General features: G+C 43.6%; 1 protein-coding gene across 1 annotated transcript; it reads left to right on the forward strand.

The window, feature by feature from the left end:
• The first annotated feature begins 9,487 nt into the window (after window positions 1-9,487).
• Window positions 9,488-13,795, forward strand: LOC140925885 (uncharacterized). The gene is made up of 7 exons (XM_073375729.1): window positions 9,488-9,563; window positions 9,668-10,006; window positions 10,663-10,905; window positions 11,566-11,692; window positions 12,040-12,111; window positions 12,914-12,985; window positions 13,702-13,795. The coding sequence occupies exons 1-7, from the start codon at window positions 9,488-9,490 to the stop codon at window positions 13,793-13,795; spliced, it is 1,023 nt and encodes a 340-aa protein (XP_073231830.1).
• Window positions 13,796-21,564: the final 7,769 nt, after the last annotated feature.

The following is a 21,564-nucleotide window of genomic DNA, read 5'->3' on the forward strand; positions in this document are numbered from 1 at the left end:
GGGATAGTCGCCAAACCAACAAGAGATAGAGTGGACAACGACACAACTTGGAAAAGAGCAATAGAGTGGATGGACGCAGACTTTGGCTTCTAGCGTTGCCCAGTCTTCAGGATAAAGATCTTGGCCATGCAGGGAGCGGAAGTCGTTTTCTCCAAACTCTGGTGCTGGGCAAAAGACGCCTCCACAATCATGGCAGCAAGCCGAAGCCCGTGCCAGATACACCCCGTTGCCCCAGACGCGCAGAGTTCCTTCCACGGAAAGAGTGCATCGAGTGGATGTGAGGAAAAAAGCCATCGTGCGAGCAGGTGAAGCCAGAGATAGAAGCGCAGCGTGAGCTCTCCACACTCGGCAAGGCTTCGTGCGTGGCGATTAAAGACGCTTCTAGATGCCCAGCATAGAGTGTCCCAGGAAGAAAGAATGAGACAGCTCGCCAAGGATCCAACCCAGGTGCAAAAGCTTTTCGAAATACTGTAGCAGCTGAAGAAAGAGGAAGAGGTTTTGAAGCAGAAAAAAAGAACAAGTCAGGCACAGGCAGGCGCTTTGCCGGCAGGAGGGGATTCCGTCGCAAAAGAAATGGAAAAAGGCCTTCGAAATTGAAGAAGGCGAATACTTAGCAACAAGCTACGAAGAAACGTTGTATCGTGGAGCCGAGGAAACGGTTTTCTTTCTTCTTCCACTTGGAGAAAAGGGGGAGCTAATTACAAACGTTGAAGGACAGTTATGGGGCTATTTTGTGCAAGAGGAGGCGAAAAAAACGCAACTTTCCAAAGTCGATGGATGTTTGTTTTGCCGGCTGGGAAGGGAGAAGAGAACAGGACAGGTTTGTGCAGTTGTTCGTAGAGGATGGCAGCAGCAGTTCCGCTGCCGATGTCCCCGTAGAGGCCCTCGTAGCTGACCTCGTAGAGATATAGGAGTGGAACTATGCCCACCAGCCGTTCTCAAGGCATAGCACAACATCGCCGCAGACGGCAAAAGCAACAAGCGGCTCAAACGTCCAGTTTTCCTATTCCAGAGCTTTTTGTGCAGGGACCCTTGCAAGAATGGCACAGTTGGGGAAGTATTCCTTTGCGTTAATCTGCAGGGCATCTTGGTCGGCACACCAATTTCTTTCGTGCTTCGCAAACTCTTGGCGAAAGCTATGGTATTCGTGGTACGGCACACCTCTTCGAAAAAGTGTCTGCAGAGGCATCTATACAAGAAGTGGCACTTTTCAAAGAGGACTATTCTATAACGAAAAGGACTTTCTTTCTGCCCTTTGCCGGCTCCCGTATAGGAGGCTCGGGGTCCGGTAGGGGACTACGCAGATTGGAAAGGGTCTCCTGTGTCTGGTTGCTTCTACAGAAATTACAACAGCCCAAAAGAAACAGCCCAAAAGAAGCCAAGGTCTCGAGAGCTCTGAAGACCGCAGCGTAGATTGCATGGGAGGCGGCAACCACTTTTTCGGTCTTTTTCACAAACGCGTTTCTGGTGCTCTCGATGGTGTCGAGAGGTGTGCCGGACTACGAATACCATAGCTTTCGCCAAGAGCTTGCGAGGCACGAAAAAAATTGGTGTCCCGACTGGGACCCCCTACAGATTGCCGCAAAAGAAGACTTGCCAGGCCCTGCTATTCTTGCCAAGGTTCCTGCACAAAAAGCTCTGGAATAGGAAAATTGGACGTTTGGGCCGCTGGTTGCTGTTGCTGTCTGCTGTCTCTCGATGTTGTGCTATCCCTGGAGAATGACTAATGGGCATAGTTCCACTCCTGTATCTCTACAAGGACCCTTACAGGGACCTCTACGGGGACATTTGCAGGGGAACTGCTGTTCCCGTGCTCTACAAAAAAGTGAGTAACCCTTTCCTGTTTTCTCAATGGGGTTCTTTTCTCTCTTCCCAGCAGGGAAAACAAACATCCATCGTCTTTAAAAGTTGCATTTTTTTGCCTCCTCTTGCACAAAATAGCTCCATACCGGCACTTCGGCGTCTGTAGTTGGCTCCCCGTTTTCTCCAAGTAGGAGAAGAGAGAAAACCGTTTTCCCTTTCTTCGTAGCTTGTTGCCAAATATTCGCCTTCTTCCATTTCGAAGGCCTTTTTCATTTCTTTTGCGAAGGCATCCCCTCCCGCCGGCGAAGCTTGTGCCTTTCATCTTCTTCTTCTTTTTTTTCTGCTTCAAAAGCTCTTCCTCCTTCTCCAGCTTCTATAGTATTTCGAACAGCTTTTGCATCTGGGTTGGGTTTGGCATTTGCACCAGAAAGATTGGGTTTCATTCGATTTTTTCGCCGTCGCCGTTGTAGAAAGATTTCTTTGCCCCGATTCGGATTCGCAGTTTGGCTTTTTTTGTGGGATCCAAATCATTGGGAGTCCGTGGTGGGTGTATTGTTTTTCGAAAGAGTCGCCTTGGTTTTCCAGGATGTAGTGCAGCCCTTTTGTCCCCCAAAGACATCTGTGGTTTCCCTCCCTTTCCAGCACCACCCTCTCGCCGCCTGTATTCGAGAATGTCCCAGCTGCTTTCTGGGTATTGCCAGATTTAAGCGGTTTCTTTGCTGGAAGAGACTTTTTCGACGGCAGAGGGTGTTTCTTGTTTTTCTATGTGATAACGCCTATGCATTTCCACTAGTTTGCCCATTTCCTCGATCTCTATGCGGCACCTCTCGTCCTTCTTTTAATGCTCCTTGGCGAGGTGTTTCACTTCTTTCTTCCTAGGACACTCTATGCTCGGCATCCTGAAGCGTCTCGAGTCACCACGCACGAAGCCTTGTCGAGATTGTGGAGAACTCACGGTGGGTTTTCTACTCCTATGGCGCTTGTTTGCTTTTTTAGCCACATCCACTCGATGCGCTCTGTCGGTTGAATTAACTCTGCAGGGTCTGGGACAACGAGGTGTTTCCGGCACAGCCTTCGGCTTGCTGTAAGGATTGTGCGGGACGTCTTTTGTCCAGCACCAGAGTTTGGAGAACGACTTTCTCTCCCTGCATGGCCAAGATCTTTGTCCTAAGATTGGGCAACGCCGGAAGCCAAAGTCTACAGCCATCCACTTTATTGCTCTGTTCCAAGTTGCGTCGTTGTCCACTCTATCTCTTGTTGGTGTGGCGTCTATCCCCTGAACTCTCCCCTTGGTGGTGTGGTATCCCCAAGCTATGTGGATATCTCCCTGCGGTCTATCTGCGAGAAGGAAACAGCAGTCCAAGGTTCTCCCATTGCCTTTTCGGCGGCTGTACCACAAACAAATCTTCTCCCTCTTGAGACACCTCCTCCAAGGCGTTTTGTACCAATTCTTTCGCTGTTTCTGCGCAAAGCCTCCCCCCTCGAGTTTAACCTCTTTTTTGCACGTCTGGGTGCAAAAAAGGTGTTTGCCGGTAGAGCAGACGTAGTCTGAGAGATGGCCTCAAAATGGGTCCTGGACCTCTCCCGCTTCGAACTGGTAGACTATTTTGTTTGACAGCTTTATCCTTGTCGTATACCCGCTGTCGGTTGTCCACATCCAAGTGCAAACTTGCTCGCCAAAGCTCGCTGTGTTGTCCAGAATAGTGCCTCTCACTTCTGGGAACCCAAAACCCTGGAAAGCAAAATCTTTTAGCCCGGCTGTTTGTTTCATTCAGTTGCACAGCGAAGTCCACAAAGTTGACACTGTCGATGCCTTCTGCGCAGCAATACAAGAAGAGTACAAAGATTCTTTTTTGGTGACCTTGGTAACCGTCTTGTGGTTTACAAGATGAGGCTTAATCCTGACGTTACCTCTGTTTTTAGTCCTCCCCGTAAAGTACCCCAAGTTAAGGAAAAAAGTTTGAAAAGAAACTTGACAAGATGGCCAAAATCGTTGTGATCACACCTGTAAAAGAGCCTACGGAATGGCTCTTACAAATGGTCGCTGCAAAAAAGGATGGATTCATTCACATCTGCGTTGATCCAAAAGACCTCAACAAGGCGCTCAAAGGACTCCACCATCCGATGACGACAGTTGAAGATGACGCCTCACGTATTATCAGTGCCACAGTGTTCTCTACGCTTCATTCAATAAATCAAATTAGACTATGAGTGCCCACTACTCACAACTTTCAGCTCCCTGTTTGAAAAGCACAGTTTTCTCCGAACCCTTTTGGAATGACCTTCGCTTTTGAGGTCTTTCATGGTGCAATGAGAGAGCTGATTGCTGGGTAGCCCTGTGCTTTCATCGTGGATGACCTGTTGGTATAGGGTGAAGGAACACCAGGGCACGATGCAAATTAAAAAATAATCCCGAAGGGAGCACGAGAGATTGGCTTCAAATTGTCTACAAAGAAATGTAGATTCCCTTGTGATCATGTCTGCTATGTTGGTCATTCGTTCATAAAGACAGACCTCATGTGTTCTGATGAATCCAAAGTTACTGCAATTAATCATATGCCTGCCCCTCAGAGCCCTGCAGCACGTCATCGATTCCTTGATATGATCAAGTACCTAAGTTCACGAGCAATCTCGGTTGGGTTTGGCATTTGCACCAGAAAGATTGGGTTTCATTCGATTTTTTCGCCGTCGCCGTTGTAGAAAGATTTCTTTGCCCCGATTCGGATTCGCAGTTTGGCTTTTTTCGTGGGATCCAAATCATTGGGAGTCCGTGGTGGGTGTATTGTTTTTCGAAAGAGTCGCCTTGGTTTTCCAGGATGTAGTGCAGCCCTTTTGTCCCCCAAAGACATCTGTGGTTTCCCTCCCTTTCCAGCACCACCCTCTCGCCGCCTGTATTCGAGAATGTCCCAGCTGCTTTCTGGGTATTGCCAGATTTAAGCGGTTTCTTCGCTGGAAGAGACTTTTTCGACGGCAGAGGGTGTTTCTTGTTTTTCTATGTGATAACGCCTATGCATTTCCACTAGTTTGCCCATTTCCTCGATCTCTATGCGGCACCTCTCGTCCTTCTTTTAATGCTCCTTGGCGAGGTGTTTCACTTCTTTCTTCCTAGGACACTCTATGCTCGGCATCCTGAAGCGTCTCGAGTCACCACGCACGAAGCCTTGTCGAGATTGTGGAGAACTCACGGTGGGTTTTCTACTCCTATGGCGCTTGTTTGCTTTTTTAGCCACATCCACTCGATGCGCTCTTTCGGTTGAATTAACTCTGCAGGGTCTGGGACAACGGGATGTTTCTGGCACAGCCTTCGGCTTGCCGTAAGGATTGTGCGGGGCGTCTTTTGTCCAGCACCAGAGTTTGGAGAAAACGACTTCCTCTCCCTGCATGGCCAAGATCTTTGTCCTAAGATTGGGCAACGCCGGAAGCCAAAGTCTACAGCCATCCACTTTATTGCTCTTTTCCAAGTTGCGTCGTTGTCCACTCTATCTCTTGTTGGTGTGGCGTCTATCCCCTGAACTCTCCCCTATCTGCGAGAAGGAAACAGCTGTCCAAGGTTCTCCCATTGCCTTTTCGGCGGCTGTACCACAAACAAATCTTCTCCCTCTTGAGACACCTCCTCCAAGGCGTTTTATACCAACTCTTTCGCTGTTTCTTCGGAAAGCCTTTCCCCTTGATAAGCGTACAGAGACACCTCTATTCGAGTACAACCTTTTTTACGCTTTCAGGTGTGCAAGAGTTTTGCGAAGGTGTTTCTCCTTATAACAGACGTAGTCTGCGAGAGTGCCTCAAAATGTTTCTGGACTCCTCCCGCTTCGATCTGCGAGACTTTTTTGTTGTATAGCTTTGTCCTTGTCGTATACCCGCTGTCGGTCGTCTGTATCCAAGTGCAAACGTGCTCACCAGCGCTCGCAGTGTTGTCCAGAATAGTGCCTCTCGCCTCTGGGAACCCAAAATCCTGGAAAGCAAAATCTGTCGAGTTGTGCAAATGCTCGACAAGCGCTTTTCGGTCGAGCGCGCCCGAAAAATCTTGGGTGAAATCTATTTGGAAGATGGCGTCGCCCCTGTCCTCCAGCAAACATTCCAGTGTTGAAAGAGCCTGTTGCAGTTTTTCCATCTCCACCTCTGCGATATCGACCTTCGCAACAAAATAGTAGAAAAACACTTTCTCTGGGAACAGGGTCTGCCTTTGTTTTTTTTGCTTTGCTGTTTGTTTTGATAGTCGATATAGTGTCAATGATTCGACCGCCCGGAGTATTTGCTGGAATGGGGTACAACAGCTTGGTGTTTTTGTAGGTGCTTCCAAGTGTTTCTCGCACAAGGTTGGAAATTCGTGACACTATTTGTTTTGTGGCGCCGTTTTCACCCAAGCTGGAATGCGAGCGATTTCCTACCGACACAACCTCTTCTTTTTGAAGATGGCCACAGACGTAAAAGTCGTAGGAGACGACTGGGAGCTCTTCCAAGGGTCGCAGTTGTGTTCTGGGGCCCGTTTCTCAAAATTCCCGGTAACTTTTCGGGCCCGAAATCAAATATTGAAATCGAAATATAAAGAATAATAGCGCGGGTCCTGGCTAGCAAACAACTCAGTTTTGTTTTATTAACTTGTCGTTTTATTATGTTAGATTCAAAACCATTGAAACCTCTATCTTGCATGTAAACAACAACAGCTTTACGGGCCCGTAAATTATCGGGACTTTTGAGAAACAGTCCCTTGCCCTAGTAGCCTTCGGGATGGTCGACTTTCGAAATGTCGGCTACGAGGTTGCTCTCCCAACTATTCTTTGCCAGAAGGTGCTTGGCTACGATTTTTCCAGTGCGCAGTCTCATTTGTGCCAAACTTTCACCGTGTGACAAAACTTCACCGTGTGTGTCACATATATATTATATTTTCGCAAATGTCTAATAAGGCACACTCTTGCTTTGGGAACACCTCTCCCTGTAAAAAAATCTGCCAGTGCACTGCCCTCTCGCTGCCAGAAAAAGTGTGCCCAAAAACTGGGTGTGCCGTCCACATTTTTCCTCGCCCGTAATCATCACAGACGTTCTGCGCCGTAAACTCTGGGTGCTCATAGTGCATCGAATGAAGGAGATCTAATTTTTTCAAACCCCTTGTGGTTTTAGTGTTCCTAATTTCTGGGGTTCTCATGGGACGCTTTGGCTGATACTCGGTGGCAACAAGCCGACTCAAAATCCTGCTCTTTGTTTCCACGTCGATCGATTCATCCAAAATAGTTTGTACCATTTTTTGGAGAGATCATTCTGCATCTTCGTCCGGATCAATGTCCAGATCGATGAGATGGGTCTGTGCAGCCATTATGCGAAGTGTGTACCAATATTTAATAGGCTGCTCACGCCTGGCTCTCGCCGCGGCCGTGCGAAGAGCCATTCGCCGAGAGGCGGCGGTTTTTTGTGGTAGTTTGAGTGGACGCTAGCCACACATGTAATATACTGGTTAGTGAAATGCGGAGAGTTTGTTGCGCAGCAAAACTCTCCACATGTTACCAACCAATGTACTACTTAGGTTCCTTCCCAAATTTTCGGAAATCATTGAGCTTTTTCGCCGCCTGACAAGAAAAGACAGACTATGGCACTGGTCCGATGAGCGGGACAGCGCGTTCCGGAAGATACAACACATGGTCAGGGAGGCCTCATTACTAAGCTACTATGATCCTAACAGCGAGCTTACCATGTGTGATGCGAGCCAAAGTGGAGTGGGTGCAGCTTTGTTACAGAACGGCCGACCCATTAAGTATGCAAGCTGAGCGTTAACAGAGACAGAGTAGGGATAGGCGCAAATGGAAAAAGAGATGCTCGCTATCTTTTTTCGCTCGAACGTTTTAACCAGTATACATTAATTTTGGTCGCCGAGTCGGTGTTTTAAAAGTGATTCTTTAGAGGGCTCTCTCACTTTCACCTTGACGACTGCAGTCTACGATGTTGAGACAGAAGTATGACTTCACTGTCCTCCAGGACATGTCGCGAGCTTCCCTTCAATTTAAAGGAGATGATGGAGATAACCAATGAAATACGGTCTGAAACTCAGAAAGATCAATCTTTATGAAGCGTATCTGAAATAATTCTCAAATGCTGGCCAGAAGAAAAGATATTTGCCCCTGAACTCTCACCCATACTTTGATATAAAAGATGCGTTGACGCTTTAAGATGGATTAGTTTTTAAAGCTAATGCTGTGTAATGCCTAAGAGTCATGAAAGCAAGGATTCATTTCTCTCACCTGAAAACAGGGTCATGTCTAGGAAAAGCCTGTGAATGCAGCTACTGGCCCGAAATGTCGGCCGAAATCATGCAATACATCTCGACGTGTGAAATGTTTAGAGGGCTTGATGCAGCCTTTAATGAACCACGAGGTTCGGTCTCGTCGCCGGGAAAAACGTCGGCACTGATATCTTTTCCCAATATGGCCAAGTATATTTGATTATCATCGACTACTACAGCAACTTTAAAGCGGTAAACCAGGGACCGGACGCCAAAGCAAGCACGGTAATACTAAAACTGAAAGGTCACTTCACCAAGAATGAAATATCTCACCAAGCTGTGAGCGGTATTGGCCGCCAGTTCACCTTGAAGGAGTTTGCGATATTCACGAAGACCTGTGAAACAGTAAGGCTAACGGCAAGGCGGAATCTTAAGTAACGACAGCCAAGCATTTCTTGCGGAAGTCTGTCGGTGCTGGGGCAGATCTATAACTCGCTTTCCTTCATTATAGGAACACCCCTTCCCAAGCGATAACTACAAGTCCTGCACAGTGGCTGATGGGCAGGAGGACCAAAACGCTCTTCCCTACTACGCCAAACCTCCTAATGCCAGAAACAATCCCTCTTGGCATTGAAAAGAGCCAAGTTAAGAAGCGCCAGCGGGTTCAAGCCAAATATTAGAAGAGAAACACAGAAGAGCTGCCAGCACTGAGTGAAGGTGATGTGGTGCGGATGAAGCCTTTCTAGTTAAGTGCTAAATAGTGGCCAAACGCTCAGGTAATAGTAAGGTTGGACTAGCGATCGTACACTTTAGAGACTGAAAATGGCACAGTCTATAGAAGAAATGGGTAGCATATGAAGAAGACAGCAGAGTCAACCTCTTATGAGGGTGCTTCCGATCATCAGAGGCCACAGTGCGACAGAAGACCCCTTGCGTATTTGTTCATGAACAACTCATGCATAACTTACTCGTCATTATCGTTTGGAAACTGTTCCCAGATTACTTCAATCCAAAAAACAAGATCAAGTTTTACAACTACTAACAGAAGAAATTATTCACACTCGGGGGATAGTTTTTTGCAGTGGTTCCAACTCTCATCACTTTTCTAGTGCGTCCCCTGCTCGCTCCCCAACTTACCTATCACAATCGAAGCCGTTATCGATAAGCTTTCAAGAGAATCGGTTATTCCCACCGCAATGGGCTATTACATCAGTGAGTAATTTTCAGGGGTCATGATGATCCCTAAAACAAGCAGTACGTTAATGGGCGACTAACAAGTACATTGTTGCGAGACAGTTAACATCAATGTTGCACCAAGAACAATTGGTGACCATATTTTTAATGACTTTTATTTGTTTGTTTTTTCAGATGTCATTGCAAGGAAAAACTCTGCTTGGAGTTATTTTTTTGGCAGTGTGGACAATTAAAGGCAAGTAAAATTATGATTCCTTATCTAGTAACAAAGCAGCAGGTATGAGTCATAGAAAATTTTTAATGTACAAGTCATCTCTCGCGATCGATCATTATGCTATTGTCATACTACTAGCCTGTATTCGAAAAGTCAAAGGGCCCTTTAGCATTACTAGATAGACTGTGAGGTGAATAAAATTGTGAATAATTTGACGTTTTCATTTTCGCACTTTTACTTTGCAGTTGTCAACTCTGAAGAATGTGTCTTTACTGTTAACGGCTCTGCTGGGTCCATTAACGCCACTGAAGCAAAGAACTACAGCAATTGTGCGTGGATCATCGCAGCACCGACGAACCACACTGTCAAACTGGAATTTACTATATTTCATCTGTCTGTTAATCTAGCAAAGATACAGATCCACGACGGAAAAAGCAAAAATGATACCGTACTGGCACGTTTTTCTGGAACAAGACAGCCCTTCATCATACAAACAAGTGGTCGATTTATGATGTTGATTTTGAAAAAGGACGAGCCATCAACCCTTTGCAACTTTATGGGAACTTATACAAGTTCAAATAAAGGTTAGCGATAATAAGTCCAATAACAGAATGTGAACTAGGTTAATACCTACCAGCAGGTTGGTTAATTCCCCATTAACAAAAACCGGACAGTCTAATCGATAAAAATAATACACCTCCTTGTCACCCTCATGCAGAACGACCCAGGGTGGGTGGGTGGGAAAGCAATCCAGTAGTCACTAACAAAACGACTGACGAAAAATTACATGTGATAAACAACAATCTGATACTAGTAGAATGTTCTGTTGCGCAGTTAATCCCACGTGTACGTGCATGCCCAAAGATAGTAAATGAACCTAATATTCCATGTATTCTTGTGTTTATGACCAAACCAGAGCTAAAAAACTATAAACAAAAGAGGAAACTATGAAACAGAAACAAAAACGTTGCAAGGAGCAGTTATAAATGGAAAATTTTTACGCGAGGTGTGTTTAACTTCTTGCTGGACTAGACCATTTCCAATTGAGTTGTACATCTAAGTTACCTGCACTTTTCTCCAACGGATCTCTTACGTCTTATTAACTTCATGTGAAGCTCTTAAATATTATTTAGCGTGGTGTTCGGCGAGGGGAATTATGCAATTGTTATTTAACTTGCAACCTGTCAATTTGACCTGAAATCTTGACAGCTCAGACACTTGTTATAACTGTTCATTTTAGAAAAGCCAAGGATAAGGCTACCGTTACTAACGCCGGTAAGATCTGCTCCAGGACACTATATCTGGTTTTGGCTGGAAGGTACCCCCCCAATTAACTCGACAATAGTGAATTCTACAACACAATTGGAGGGCAGGACCTTTTTGAAAGGATTCCAAATAAATCGTCCGGGCAACTACGAGTTCACCATTCATGCAGATAATGAGGAAGGAAGTGACTCAAAAACGATTGAAGTAACCGTTCTGGGTAAGGTTATAAAAACGGGTAATAAAAAGTTTAAAAGCTTTTTTAGAGTGGAAAGTGCACGTAGCTTATGCAGCTAGTTTGCAGGCGCTCCACTCAAATACTTACAAAAAACAAATAATTCAAATACAATAGAATAGGATTAAAACCCCTGACTGGCAGGGGCAACTAGTTGGCTATTTACAAGCGTGGCCGAGGATTTGAACTCAGGACGACCGAGAACAAATCCAGCAAGTGGCCAGAACGGGACTCGAAGCCGGGACCGCCAGATTACGACTCCGACGCACTGAATCCACGCTGTCTCCTCTAGATTGTAGAATTGATCTAAGTGTAATTCTCGCGAATAATTGTGTTGAATGGTATTCCCATGTTCGTTCTTTTAGTTCCGTTCAGATGAATGATGAATATTAGAGTTTTTTGTCTTGTTTCGCCACTGTTCTCAACACGGTTAGTTATTGCTTAGTTATTTTAGGTTTTTTACACGAGAAAGATTTTCTAGCTTTCGGGAATTTTATTTTAACCCTTAATCAATAACTACACGTGTACATTTGTTATTGTTATCGCAAAATACCTGAGGGTGTTGGTTTTTATAAAAAGTCCCCCTTGCCTATACCTCATTGATGCGTCTGACAGTCTTCTGAAAACGCTGTGTTCACTTCGCAGATTACAGCGATTTTTGTAGCAGCTTCGGTGTGAGGACAGATTTGGGGCAAGTAACCAACGGTTACAACTGTTCGGGCGGCAATATAAAACAACTTTTGAATCCCATTGCGACGACAACTACCGACTTGTAAGTGTAGTTCCTCTTTTAAAAGAGCTTTAGTAGCACTGGCCTATTTCTTTACGAACTAATTATCTAAGCGCGGGTCAATGACGATACGTACTGGGCCAGCCGCTAATGTTTGGTTTCCACAAATAGTGTGTCTATTTGAAACGTTTTCTTTGAGTGACATATATTTTGTCAAATGCAGCAATGAATTGGAGAGGAAAACTATCGATCAGTGTGTCCGCCGTCTGCGCCAAGAGGCTATGTCCTGGGAATGCCTAGCATGGATGAAGCCTTCCGAGATTAGATCATCGTGAAATACAGTGATTATAAACTTCGCTGGTTCTCTGAATATAACTTTATTCTTGCAGGTATCTAAAGGACAACAAAATTGAAAACCTTCCGCCTGGGATATTCTCCAATCTAACTGAGCTACGAACCTTGTAAGTGTTGCATTTTTTTTATTTTTTGTTACTACTAATCAAGACTTAAACACTACCCCTGAGCAACCACTCATACGATTCTATACGGGCAACGGTGCGCCGCTAACATAAAAGCAACCTGAGGAAGCGGTACAGCACAAACAGATAGGGGTAATAAGCATTTTCCCATTATTGCCAATTTTAAAATATTGAAAGAAGGTGAACAACATGTTGACTTAAAATCGACAAGGTAAAGGGTACGCAAGCCGAGTACAACTCCAAGAAGCCATTTGTTTAATGACAAGAGAGGCCAGATCTGAAAACGTGTGTGAAAAAGGGCATATAAAACTGGATCAGGATTTGGATAACCAGGCAAGATACCCTTACCTAGAATTCTAAGATACTCCTCTCCCCCCCCCCCCCACCCCCCTCTGCGCTATCAAAGGACCGTGCTGCAATGAATTCAATGTTTTGTAATCATCTCTCTGAGCTTATTCCAAACCCATTAATCTGAGCGCAAATACTGCCCGATTAATTTATTAAGTTTAAAGTCGTACGTAAGAGCCATTTGTTATCATTATGATGAGGTCTGAGAACATTTTTGACAAACTTTGTTCATAAGAGCCTTAAGGCATCTCGCCTGAACTTGAAAACAGCAAGATCAGAAGAATGCCATCAGCGTCTTCAGTTTTTTCCATCTATTCCACGTTTATGCTTAGCCACGTTTATTTCCTCGTTAAACCACGAAAGACGGGAAAAGTGAAGCTTAATTAAATTAATTTTGTCTAAAGTACATTAAGTACATAACAACTTATTTTGGTAGGGCCCTGTCGAACAACTATATTGAACAGCTTCCAAATGGAATATTCTCAAATCTCTTTAAGTTGGAAATTTTGTAAGTTTAAGTTTTCATTTGTATGTTGTTAATGATCGTAGCCGAAACACTACGCAAGTACTGCGAGTAACATATACGAGTAGCAAAGGATGTATATGGGCTCACATTAGCGGGCTTAAACAACGAGAACGCTGACCTCACGGCCGTCGTGAATAGCAACCGAAAGTTCGGTAGACTTCTTCATTTACACAACAAGTCTGCAAGTTTTGATTTTTTTACTCTTGTAGTATGTCGTTATTGATTCAGAAAAGAAAAGATCAACTTCTCATTATTGGCCTGCCGAAACTTCATCGCTTTCGTTTCTTAAGCTCGCTATTACATCAACAGCAATCTTAAATACATCCATTTTCGAAAAAAAATTTACATTCACAGCTGATGGTAAGGAAATAATGAAGCTACATAGAATGATTATATTATGATTAAAGGATGTCTAGGAACTATATTAACAAACGTCTTCGTACCAGCTCCTGGCTATAAAATGTTACTTTTAACAGAGTACACTATACACTATATTGGATGAAGAGAATTTTCAAATTGCGTATTCATAGGTAACGCTTCAGTAGGCGTGGGATTTTGGAGGTCTTCCAAATGACGGGAAACATTTTGCTACAGGTCAACAGCTAGAGATGGAAATGACTGTTTTCCACCATTCATTTTTCACCCGCATCTCGTATCATCCTAGTATCACACACATAAAGTTGTATTTTTTTTTTCAGGCTTCTAGACTACAATAAAATCAAGGAAATTCCCACAACAGCCTTCGAGAATTTGAAAAGTCTTAAGATAATGTGCGTAAGAACTGAATCATAAGCAAGATTCATCTTTTTGATGCCTTTCTAGTGTTAACATTTGTTCATTTTACTCATTTCTTGATTTTCATTTTTCACATCAAATATTCTTCACGTCAAATCCACAGCGTTTTCTTTCTCTTTCAGCTTTCTTCAAAACAACAGCCTAACGACAATCCCTGATCAAGCCTTCAAGAGTCAAAGCGCACTTGAAGTACTGTATGTACAAAGTACTAATAAATTCCAAATAATAGCGGGGGTATGATGACATTGTAATTCCAATTATAATGTCTTATAAACGGAAAGCATGGAATTCCTTCACTGTTTTAAATAATACTGCTCAGCATGTTACCGAATTGATTGCGTTTTCGTATAGATCAAAGCCAGGGGACACTTCATGATTTCGATCTTAAGTTGTATGAAGCTCACCAGTGTGTATTTCTGAACATGCATCTCGAGTTTATCTGACAACGTGCTTGATTTGACGAAAGGTTTGGTGTGGCTGGTAATCCTCTTTGTGTGCAATCGTCCTAAGACCATTGAATAAAGTTGTATCTGATATCAGATTGAAAGAATGAATAATATTGTAATTTATATTCCTTTTATTTCAGATTTCTCGACAGAAATCGACTTAATGAAGTCCCTGAAAAACTGTTCCAGAATATGGCAAGTCTTAAGATGATGTACGTAAGATTGAATCATAAGTATGATTCATCTTGTTGTTGCCTTTCCAGTGTGAACATTTGCTTATTTTACTCATTTCTTGATTTGTCATTCTTCGCTTCAAATTCACGTTTGCCTTCTCTTTTAGCTTTCTTCAACAGAACAATATATCGTCAATCGCTGATAGAGCCTTCAAGAATCAAACCGCGCTTGAATTATTGTACGTATTAAATGACTGTCTTTGATAGTTAACACTCTTCGCTATGCTTGAACCTGTTTCATTGCCCTAAAGTTTTCTGGACCTTCTAATGATCCGAAACGCAGTAAATCCGGGGTAAACAGGTACACTACACTTGATCGCTAACGATTTTTATCAATTTCGACTTTTATCTATTGGCTACTAGGGGAAGTAATTACCGGGAGGGGAATACTCCTGGGAGTTCGTGGTGTGCCGCCCGGTTCTCCAAATCCTGACCCTATTTCAGACCAAAAAATGTAATTTTCCATACACGTTTTCAGACCAGACCTCTAAAATCCATATCCGTTTTAAATTGAGGTTCGTTAAATCGAGTTTCTGTTCTATACGTTTTCCTGTATTTTGGCCGGGCTGAAGGAAATCATTCATCATGTTAAAGACTTCCTCTTTTATGAGGTTCGTGAAATCGAGGTTTCACTGCATTTTGGGAGATTTCATAACACTACATAAACCAGGAGTGAATAGGTCGTTCACAAACTTATCGTCTACATGTGATTACACCAAAAATTTCACCGCTGATTAACTGTCAGACTAAAATACAAATAGCAATCAAAAGGATCTTAACACAAAAGCAACTAGTCAAAACGAAACAACAATTGTAAAGGAAAATATCGAGTAGAACTGCTCCTTGAACCCTTAACATAACACGGAGCGCGTGAAATGAACTCAGAGTTAGGCGTATTCAAGTAATCTGTTTTAAAAGTCTATTGTTGACCATGACCTCCGTTTTGCACATAAACGTTCGAAGCAACTCAACATCCAGTTGTTAGTCAGCACATTGGAGAAGCGCAGTGAGCACGTTGCGAGCAGAAATGTTTGACTCTCTCAAAGGCCAGCTACATGACTGGCAGAAAGTGGGTGCATTTTAATTGAAACCAGCCGCAATCGCCCTATGTCAAAAGGTTGTGATTTCGAGCTTGGCTTATATAATTGTGCGCGTCTTTTATCTATGATTCGGAGCCGACGAAGTTGTTGCATCGTTCAGATCTGATCTGCCTTACTTGACCACAACGAAATGCGTTTATAAATGAATCAGTGATTACGGTATGAGCCGTTTCGACGTGGACGGCGCGTAAAACCAGGCCACTGAAAAGGATGCCATACCTTTTCAGCTCTCTTCGCTCTTTCTTGATAGTCCACGGAATAATACAAAAAGGGTGTAAAGCGTTTTGTTTTTGTCTTTTTTAGTAAAGCCAGAGCTCCGGGCATTACAGGATTTTCATCCGCACTCCGCCTGTTGTCAGCACATGTGCTAAGGATCAGCTCTGGAAGTTTAGTCTTAAGCTCATTTCCAAACATTAGAAATGCTGGAGTTGTTCCTGTGCTACCTTGAGGGGTGGTTGTATATGCCAACAGGAAATTATCTAAATCTTCTTTTCTACTTCAACTAAATTGAGTGATTTTAGGAAACGTCGTTTCTGGCGCCCTACTTCGTCATTATAGCTGGAGGCCAGAGAGGTGAACATTTTCGGTGTTGGCTCTCGAGTGTAGCTAAGAGATTTTCACTTCCCCTTACACAAACTGAGGGGCGTTGTCCGAGGTAAGACTGAATGGGTATCCATGCAGTGTAAAGATTGGCATTTGTGCTTCTATAATCGTCTGAGACGTGGCTGAACGGATCATAACTACTTCAAAGAAACGGCTGTGGAAATCAATAATTATAAGCAAGTTCTCCGCCGAAGGAAGAGGAAGAACCTAAGACATCAATTGCTACATCTTTCCATAGTCCGGAGGATGGTTGTACCTGCTGCATACGTTCAGGTTCTCCTACCACTTGACATCAATGGCGGCCCTTCCAGACTTGTGCAGCTTCGTGATCTATCGTGGGCGACCAAACTTTGGTTCGCAACCAATTTTTCTTCTTCATAATGCCTAGATGGCCTTCATGTGCTAAGCGCAGTACTCTCTTCTCTGAGGCTTTGGGGAATGACAATCCTTGTTCCACGCGTTACTATCTTTCCCAGCATGCAAAGTTCATTTTTCACAGTAAATTAATGAGGCATTTTGAATTGCGACGAATCACCATTCCACAATTCAGATTCTTTCGCTTATTCTTTTTCTACCTGCTTTACAATCACAGCTACTGGTTTTACTTTATTGTGTAAGAACTCTAACAAAGTCGGCCTCCTCGCCACTGGACTTTTTCTTACTTTCTCTTGCCTACAGTATTTGATAAGACGATACATCAGTTTGAAGTAAAACTTGTTGTAGGTGTATTGTGAACGCTTATAGTCAGTCTGCAGCTCGAACTCTCGCTCATACCAACGCGAAGTCTTCTTTTTATTCCTGAGAATATCTCCTTTCCACATCAGTAAGATTTCTTGATATATAGGAAACTACTCTTCACGTGGATTCTTGCAGCTGGGTGAGAACCTGTGGAACCAGTATCAGCAACAATTGTTCTGCATTCATTCTTAAAGTAAGCGAGTGCCTCTGCGCGGGTTAGCAGATCGTTCAGTTTTTGAAAGGATTTCTGCTGAGCGTCTGCGAACATAAACTGTTGATACTTTCTCGTCAGCATTCTAATCGGTTCGGCAACTTGGGCAAATTCTGGTAAGAAAATTGCTGAGTACCATAGAAGCCTTAAGAACGATCTGACCTCTGTAGAGGCTTGGGGTTTTGAATTGCAGACACCTGTTGACTAGACGCAATTCTTTACTGCTCAAATCATGTCAAATGAATGTTTGTTTTGAAAGTCTGAGCTGAGACTTCTGATGAAGAGTCAATTCACATTCTCTAAGACGGCGTAGAACAGCTAGCCGATTCTCATTATGTTCCTTGATTCCGCGTCCATGGATAATGAGTTCTTCAGCAATATTTCCAATCCTATCAACACATCTTTGCAATCTTTGATATTTCTCAGGAGCTAAGGTAGTTCCGAACATTAATTTTTTGTACTGGAAGAAACCTCGGTGTGTAATAAAGACTGTAATACGACATGATTCGGCTATAATTCCATCGGGATGAAGCCAACTTCAGATTTAATTTACTGAACACAGTTGACCCATTTACGTCATGTAGAACCTCTTCAGTAGTGGGAAAAGGATCCCTCTCCCTTTCTATTACCTCGTTGGCTCTACTAAAACGAGAGGTGGGACCCACTCTGTTGGACCACTGGGCACTTCGGCACTTCGTCTATCTTCTTGTAGCAATTCATCTACGCCAGAACTTTCTTGACTACTTTCTCCCTTAAACCACGTGGTACTCATCTGACAGGTTAAGCTGGCAATCTTTCAGTTTAACCACTCCAGAAAACATGTCAGCAAAATTCTTAACAATGCGACAGAGTGTTTCAGTTGGTTCACTAGCAGGGAACACACGATTTAAATAATTCAACGGATATTTTGAAACTCACACAACGATCAATGTAGACAAATCAAACCTGAAATCTGAGGGCATTCCTTACACGCCTAGTAACCTGCTGCATAACAATATTCGATTATAAGTAATCAATGCCTGTTGTAACATCCTCTACGTTTTGAAAGTTCATTGTTCTGGAATAAAAAAATCAAAATCGAAATATGCTATTGCTGATTCTCAAGTTCTAGCTATATCAGTCCAAGTCCCTACCTAGATCAAAGAAATCACACAGAATCACGGTTCACATCAATGGAAACAAATTTACAAATATAGTCCTTTAAGTAAGAGGGTGGTCTTCTCTCGCGGACTGTTCGAGTGGGTACTTCCATCGGTTCTCGAGTCGTCGAAGGTGTGTGATTGTTGAACGTGACTGGTCTGGCTTCTATGGATGGTTCTTCGGGCTCCTTGTAAGGTGTTACCGCTGGTTTAGGAGGCATCCCTGAGTTGGATGGACGTGGCTCACCCGTTTTCTGTAAGTGGTAACGGTAGCCAAGGTAAATACCTCCTTCAGGGGTTTCAACCATGTATGATCTGCTGTCCAGCTGTTATGTCACCATTCCCTTGCTCCATTCACGTTCGAAGTTATTTACTGGCTTTATTAGAACCAGATTGTAGTAATGGGCCTGAGTTTCTTGTGGCTTGCGTTCCCTCCTTACATTCCTTCGCGCGTGTAAGGCATACATTCGTGCCCATGTGAGAAGAGTCGATTTCTGTTTCATCTTTTCACGGAGTTTGACGGTATGGCCACACGTTTAGCTCTGAAGATGATACCATTTTAAGGAGTCAACTCGTCTCGCTGGTTGTAAACTGGTAGAAACCAGAGCTGGTACAGATGATTAATCCTCCGGCCAGCCTTGCAGGATTACTTTGATCAACACCTGCAGAGATTCGTCCCTTTGAGTTTCTTGTCTTATCTCTTCGAGTCTCTCGTCTGAAATTGGTACGTAGCTTGCCATGTTCACAGACTCAAACTTTTGACTTTCGGGGTCTGCATCCTTGGTCAGCTACGCTCTTGATAGCAAATCAGCCAGGAACATATTCTTGCCACGTTCATAGCCGACTGTGATGTCATATCTTTGTAAGCGCATCATCATTCCCTGTAGACGTCGAGGTGCACTTGCTAGTGGTTTCTTGAGTATCGACTGAAGTGGCGTATGGTCGCTGTGCACTAGGACATTTTGACCAAATGTATACTGCCGGAACCGTTCTAGGGCATAAGCAATTGTTAGGCGCTCCTCTATTTGCGCATACCGCTGCTCAGTGGGGGTTAGCGCTGGGCTGATATACCCAATAGGCTCTCTGCGCTGTAGTAGGGCGGCGTCCAGTCCTTTTTGACTCGCGTTACCCTGTACTTCAAGCTAACAGGTCGGGTAAAAATACCTAAGTAGTGGAGCTTTGTTCTCCATCTCTTTAACTTTCTCGAAGGCTCTGTCTTGATAAGTCATTCAACACCATTCGGTCTCTATCCGAGTCAGTCGTCGGATAGATTCCATCACAACTGAGACCCTGGGCGTGACGAAACCGTTTTAGCGTTGAGCATCTTCTACAGTTTGGGGCTTAGGCATTTCTCTGATGGCTTCAATCTTGTGAGGATCAGGCTGAAGCTCGGTTGGTCCACAGTCGAAATAATCGTCTCATCCACTAGCTTACTCAATTCTTCTTTCAGTTTCTCCTTCAGGGCAGTTGGGACCCATCGCGGGGGTATAGTTACCGGTCCTGCATTTAATTCAACCTCTAGGCTAACTTTGCCGGGGGAAGGTTTTTAATGGGCGGTTAAATACATCCGAAAGCCGCTAGATTATGCCGTCACTGGCGCTGAGACGGCATACTTCAGCTTCCTTTTGGCGGCTTGGGGTGACTTGCATGAAACTTTCCTTATTCACAATGATAAGCTTCATGTGCTGGGTAACCTGTGCTCCTATAAGCGGCCTCAAATTCTGTGCTACAACCACGAACTCTGCGGAATACTTTTTCTTGGGGTTTCGAATTATGATTTGCGTCACTTCTAGAGGCGTAATCGCTGTCTTGTTGCACTTAACCTGGCGTTTGGACATCGGTGCTAGTTTGGAATTGCCCATAAGTTCTTTTGTGATAACATTTACTGACGCTCCACAGTCATTTTAGAACTTGACCTGTCGGTTTGCCATTTCCATGAACGTGAAGGTCTCTTTTGTAAAACGAGTGTCCGGCAAAGCCGGAACGTTGACTACACTAACAACCGAAGTTGTAATGCTGATAATATAATCTACATAGCTATCGTCACAGTTGGAATAGCGTGATGGTGTCTCGACCTGTTTTACATTTGCTTTTCGGCAAGCCTTCGCGAAATGATTTCTGCCCCCACAATTCAAGCACTTGGAACCCCACGCTTGATATTTGTCTTTCCCAAGTAAGTGTTCACCACCACAAAACTTGCCCTGTTTTGAATTTCTATACAGAAATTTCTCTGCCTTGTTTCTCTGAGAAGTGTTAAAACGGGAATCACTTAATTTTGCTTCAGCTTATTAATTTTTTCGTTATCTGTTCCTGAAATAGCTTGGAGCAGCAACGTATGTCTGCGGAACTCCTGCAAATGTCGACGCACTTGCTAAGTGTTAGCTTTCTTTCCTGAAGCAGCCTTTTTCTTTACTTTTTGCTTTTAACTCCGAGGACGATCCTGTCCGTTATCAGGGTGTCGTGTAGACATTCGCAATAATTACACGATGCGGCCACAAAAGGGCATCGATAGATTTGTCTGATTATTGATTTGTAATATTGAAAATATACCTTTCATAGGTTTCATGTACCTCTCCAATAGCAAACTCGTCTAGTTTCTTCATTATTTTTGACAGATTTGTCTCGTCTTCTTTGGACCCTTGTACACACACAACGCATCAGCGCCGAGGTAGTGTAGAAAAAGCGCTACTCGGTATTCTTCGGTCTTTGCTGAAAGATTTGTTACTATTGCATAGTAAGGTGGAGCCGCTAGCTTTTTCGTCGGGCGTTCCAGTCACTTCCATGCTGTTATTTTCAATAAAAGGCTTCACGAATTAAATCATTGACCACTTTGGAATGATATCCTCGTTGTCAATGTAACGATTCCCGAGAATGGCTCTTGATACACGAGATCAAATTCCACAAATAAACTTTCCTCAAAACATATGCCGTATGCCATGAATCAATTGCAGCGCAAAATGTCTACATTTGTCGTAAACTGCAACTTCCAGAAGAAATATCTGGATAGAGCACATTAATTTTAAAAACAAAATGCCGTTGTTTTCCCATTAGTCGCCATGCGCGAACACAAAAACGCCAATAACACCTGTGCAATACACACCCGCTAAGCTTATAATTTTGTCATATTGTGGAGAACGCAAATTTTTCAAGTCACCCCCTTGGAAATGAATTAGGAGATGAAGTAGGTTAGAAGCTATTGATAATTGCGGCCGAAGCTATTGATAATTGCTTTGCAAGATGGGTGAGCAGTCTATGGATTTGATAAGTGAATACCAGTAGCTTGCTATATTCTTTTT

This window comes from Porites lutea, chromosome 1 (genome assembly GCF_958299795.1).
Source record: "Porites lutea chromosome 1, jaPorLute2.1, whole genome shotgun sequence".
NCBI lineage: Eukaryota > Metazoa > Cnidaria > Anthozoa > Scleractinia > Poritidae > Porites > Porites lutea.